Source organism: Vitis vinifera, chromosome 16, assembly GCF_030704535.1.
Source record: "Vitis vinifera cultivar Pinot Noir 40024 chromosome 16, ASM3070453v1".
NCBI lineage: Eukaryota > Viridiplantae > Streptophyta > Magnoliopsida > Vitales > Vitaceae > Vitis > Vitis vinifera.
The window spans coordinates 21241614-21246327 of NC_081820.1; the positions used below are offsets into that span (position 1 = coordinate 21241614).

At 36.0% G+C, this 4714-nt stretch overlaps 1 protein-coding gene across 1 annotated transcript; it reads right to left on the bottom strand.

Annotated features, from left to right (window-relative positions):
- Positions 1–2096: 2096 nt before the first annotated feature.
- On the bottom strand, positions 2097–3913 carry LOC100254045 (stilbene synthase 4-like). Its single transcript, XM_003634021.4, has 2 exons — positions 3636–3913; positions 2097–3297 (listed from the first exon to the last, which is right to left on the bottom strand). Exons 1-2 carry the CDS (start codon positions 3811–3813, stop codon positions 2297–2299), a joined length of 1179 nt encoding a protein of 392 aa, XP_003634069.1. The 5' UTR covers positions 3814–3913; the 3' UTR covers positions 2097–2296.
- Positions 3914–4714: the final 801 nt, after the last annotated feature.

Genomic DNA, 4714 nt, shown 5'->3' on the forward strand with positions numbered 1-4714 from the left:
AAGATCGAACCTATGATGATCTCGCAATGGTGAGAATGCAAGGTAACCAAGGAAAAATTGAGATAGATCAACCTAGGATGATGTCACAATGATAGGAGTCCAAATGAACTAAGGACAAATTGAGATAGAGTCTAGGATGACATGGAAATGATGGGAGTCCAAAGGAGCTAAGAATAAACTTAGATAGAACTAGGATGAAGTCATAATGACAGGCATCCAAAGGAATTAACCATAAACTGAGATAAAGCCTAGGATGACATCATAAAAAGAACATAAGATGGTGTCACAATGATAGGAATACAAAGGAAATAAGGATAAATTGAGATAAAACCTAAGATAACATCGTAATAATAAGAGTTTAAAGGAACTAAGCATAAATAAAGATAGAACATAGGATGGTGTCACAATGACGGGAATCGAAAGGAGCTAAGTATAAACTTAGATAGAACCTAGGATGATGTTGCAATGACAAGAATCCAAAGGAACTAAGGATAAACTAAGAAAGAACCTAGGATTGCGTCACAATGACAAGAGTCCAAAGGAGCTAAGAATAAACTTAGGTAGAACCTAGGATGATGTGGTAATGACGAGAGTGAAAAGGAATTAAGGATAAACTAATATAGATCCTAGGATCGTGTCGCAACGACAAGAATCCAAGGGAAGCAAGGATAAATTGAGATAGAATCTAGAATGGTATCGTAATGATCGAAATATAAGGAAACTAAAGATAAATAGGGATTGAATATATTTTAACATTGTTAAAGCATTTTACCGTAATTTTTAAATATAATTATGAAAAAAAAAAACTTTTTTAAAAAAAGATTACTAAAAGAAAAATGTTAATTTCACTGACATTTATCTAATTATTAAATGTCAAGAATCATATGAATATATGAGAAAAATGATAAAAAAAAAAAAAGAGTAATAATAATAAATGTAATTACCGTTATTACTCAAATTTATGATTAAAAGTGTTGCGGATTATAAAATTTTTAAAACATTTATTTAGTAAATCTAAGAGTAAATTTATTGGAAGATCTAAAATTCAATTCACTATTTTTGTCAAAAATCTAGGTCTAATTTACAGTCACAAAATTATCCTAAAGTCTCACCTGCAGCCATAGCCCTACCACAGGAAAGCTTTTTTTAAAAAAAATAAAAAAATAAACTCCTCCTCATTCCAAATAAAATAAATCTTTAGTGATATTCACAGGCCCCTCAAGGGTACAGCAGGAGCCGGCATGAACCAGATTCCACGTCCACCTTATTCTTCTAATCCAAGCCAACCAATCAAGTCCAGCCATGTTATCCACCCACCAACCTTCGCACTTGGCAACTGTTGCCAAGTTATCCACTGCTCTTACATGGGCCCACTTCTCAAGCGTGTCTATCACCTGTACCTTACACGTTATCTTTGCTGAGATGGCAGACGACGTGATCTTCGCATATTATAATAATGGCGGATTGTGGATGGCGGCGGAGACTTGTTCAATGATCTCATGCTGATTTTGAATGCTCTTTTTGGTGGAGGGTGAAAGTAACAAATTCAGCACCAGCCGCCAGCTGCAAGCCCGATCGTCCATTTCGTCTTTTAAGGAAATTAATTCATCAACTTTAAGAATTTTTGTGTAGATTTTAAACTCATGAGAAGGACACATTTCTGTAATTACAGCATTATTTTAATCTAAGTTCGGTATAGGTATTAATTAATAAACAAAATGTCTTTAGCGGAAGTTTAGATAAAATTATGGTTTTGGTCTTAATTATAAAGCAAAATTTGAATATTTTTTTTTAATCAAGAAGTTGTCGGATTTTTGTATTCTGAAATTTGTTTGTTTATTTGTTTTATTTATAAAAAAATTGTCATATTTTTGTAATATTAATATAGAATTAGTCTTGCATATGTCGAGTCTAATAGGACTTATGCAAGTTAATATTTTTCTTACAGCATGTTCAGGTAAGGGTGATAGTGGAGCAGTAGACGTCACCCATGTTGTGGTGGTGGCTATCTTCTTTAACTTATACGAACTATAGAGTACCCCACCTGGTTTCCACTCATTTTACATATTTTTCAAATCAATAGCATAAATTGAAAATTTTCTTGTATGCTTAAAAAAAAAAACTCAGATATATTCTTCCTTCCTTTTGATAACATACACAAGAATAAACAATGATTTTGACTTGAGGTCTTTGAGGAGGTCCTCCAACAATAGTAAAATAACAATTCAATATATTTACTACCTTTTTATTTGATTAATAAAACATGACTCATGAATAACTTTTCCCATCATTTCACCTAGTTTGAATCCGTACCAACGCTATGGATCACAACGGTCTCAATGGTTAGGCCCGGCCCAAAGCCAAACAAGACACCCCAATCCAATCCTTCACCTGTCGTCATTTTGCCTTCCTTGAGCGATTTCTTTCTCATCTCATCCAAAATAAATAGGACACATGCACTTGACATGTTCCCATATTCACTTAGAATATGCCTTGTTGCTTTGAGTTTCTGTTTATCTAAACCGAGTTTTGCTTCAACTGCGTCAAGAATAGCTGGGCCACCTGGATGAGCAATCCAAAATAAGGAATTCCAATCACTAATACCAATTGGGTCAAAAGCCTTAGTCAAACAATTCTCTATGTTTTCAGAGATCAAGGTAGGCACATTAGGCCACAAATGAAAGGTGAGACCCACTTCACGTAAGTTGCCTGCAATAGCACCTGCTGAATTAGGAATAAATGTTTGGGCTGCTGAAACAAGTTGAAAGAGTGGTCGTTCAATCGAGCTATCTGGATCGGATCCAATGATTACAGCTGCAGACCCATCACCGAAAAGGGCTTGGCCAACTAAAGAGTCCAAAGCATCTTCGGAAGGACCACGAAATGTAACAACAGTGATCTCTGAGCACACCACAAGAACTCGTGCTCCTGCATTATTCTCTGCAAGATCCTTAGCGGTTCGAAGGACAGTTCCACCTGCATAGCACCCTTGATGGTACAACATCACTCTTCTGACAGATGGTTCGAGCCCTAAAAGATTAGCGAGTTTATAATCTGCACCAGGCATTTCTACACCTGAGGTTGTACAAAATACAAGGTGGGTGATCTTCGATTTAGGCTGACCCCACTCTTTAAGAGCCTTCAATGCTGCTTCCTTACCAAGCTTGGGTACCTCAGCAGTGATAATCTCTTGGCGTATGTTAAGAGATGGAGCCATATAAGCACCAATGTTTGGGTGCTCTTCAAGCATTTCTTCGGTCAAATGAATGTAACGCTTCTTGATCATGGATTTGTCACCTGTATATAAATTAAATAACAGTAATATGTAAGCTCAAGGCACACTAGTGAAACAAAATCAATTCAATGGGAAGATTGATTGTTCAAGATGATCAAACATTGTTCAACTGAGTGTAAAAAGATTCATCTTAATACAGTATAAAAGCTTATTTTTTATTACATCAATTAATAACGTGATCCCATGCGTTATACCATGTGATTCAAAGAGCACCTGCTCATACCATCACTCACAGATGCACTGTATTAATTTAAGATGAGTACACAGAAAGCTTGAAAATGATGTTTCAGTGGTCGTAGGGGAATCATATGTATATGAAGGATGTTAAAATTATACTTACAAATGCGGTTGAACTTCTTCTTGAGCTCGGTCATGTGCTCGCTTTTAGTGACCCGGAAATAGTAATCAGCGAAATCAGACTGGTACAGACAGTTGTCCGGGGTAGCTGTGCCAATGGCTAGAACGGTGGCCGGACCCTTGGCACGCTGAGCATTTCTAATTTCCTCCACAGACGCCATTGATAGTGTGTGATGACTACTGAAATGGAAGCTTCAAAGTTGAAGAAGGAAAGAGAAATGAAATTTTAGGAGCACAAGTGCTTGGAGCTGTCTGGCCAAAGTTGTGTGTTGAGGTTGGTATTTATAATCACCACAAATGCTGTCTCACCAACTCTCATCCACTTCCATGTAGGTAGGCTTGCATTTGAATAATCCGGTGCCATGGGGTTTGATTTCCATCTTGGTAGGCTTCGGTTTTCATTCTTTATTTTATTTTTCTGTCTTTCTTCTTCCTCTAAAGCTCTTTTGGTCTTCTAAACCCACGTAAGGCGGTTGGAAGCTTACCCTTTTTGACTCCAAGTTGGTAGCATCACTTTCATATCCCCCGAGTACTATTTGACAAAAGACCCAAAATTTTCACGTGCTGGGCCAGCTGCTGCCGGCTGGACCAAGCCGATGATCAATATTAATGCAGAACGTTAGGAAACCTGTAATATTTCAAGTCATAAATATAGATGTTGAATAAATAAATTTATTGTTTAACAACAATGAAGGCAAAAATTAGTTACTATTAACGAACATAAATATTCGTTAATTATTTTTAAAAGTTTTTATATTTGATATTATTTAGTTTGTTTTTTTTAAAAAAAATTCCTTAATTTTTGAAGGCAGAAGCTCACCCATTTTGACTCCAAGCTGGTAGGGTCATTTTCATATTCCCAAGTACAATAATATTTGACCATTGAGGTGGAATTCTTGACTTGATCTTCCACATCATGTTGGGCCAAGCTAATTAGGAAATCTGTAATGTGGCAGATTATATATTCAAGTCATAAATTAATATATACCTTTTTGTCAAAGTTATTTACATCGGAACTTCCTTGAACAAAGTTGATATCGAATATCACTTGAGAGAAAAATA

Bases quoted from the DNA above. Each gene is read 5' to 3' on its own strand.
- LOC100254045 (XM_003634021.4), bottom strand. From the start codon at position 3,813: ATGGCGTCTGTGGAGGAAATTAGAAATGCTCAGCGTGCCAAGGGTCCG. The intron at 3,298-3,635 runs GTAAGTATAATT...ATTTATATACAG, and splicing joins GAAGAAGTTCAACCGCATTT to GTGACAAATCCATGATCAAG.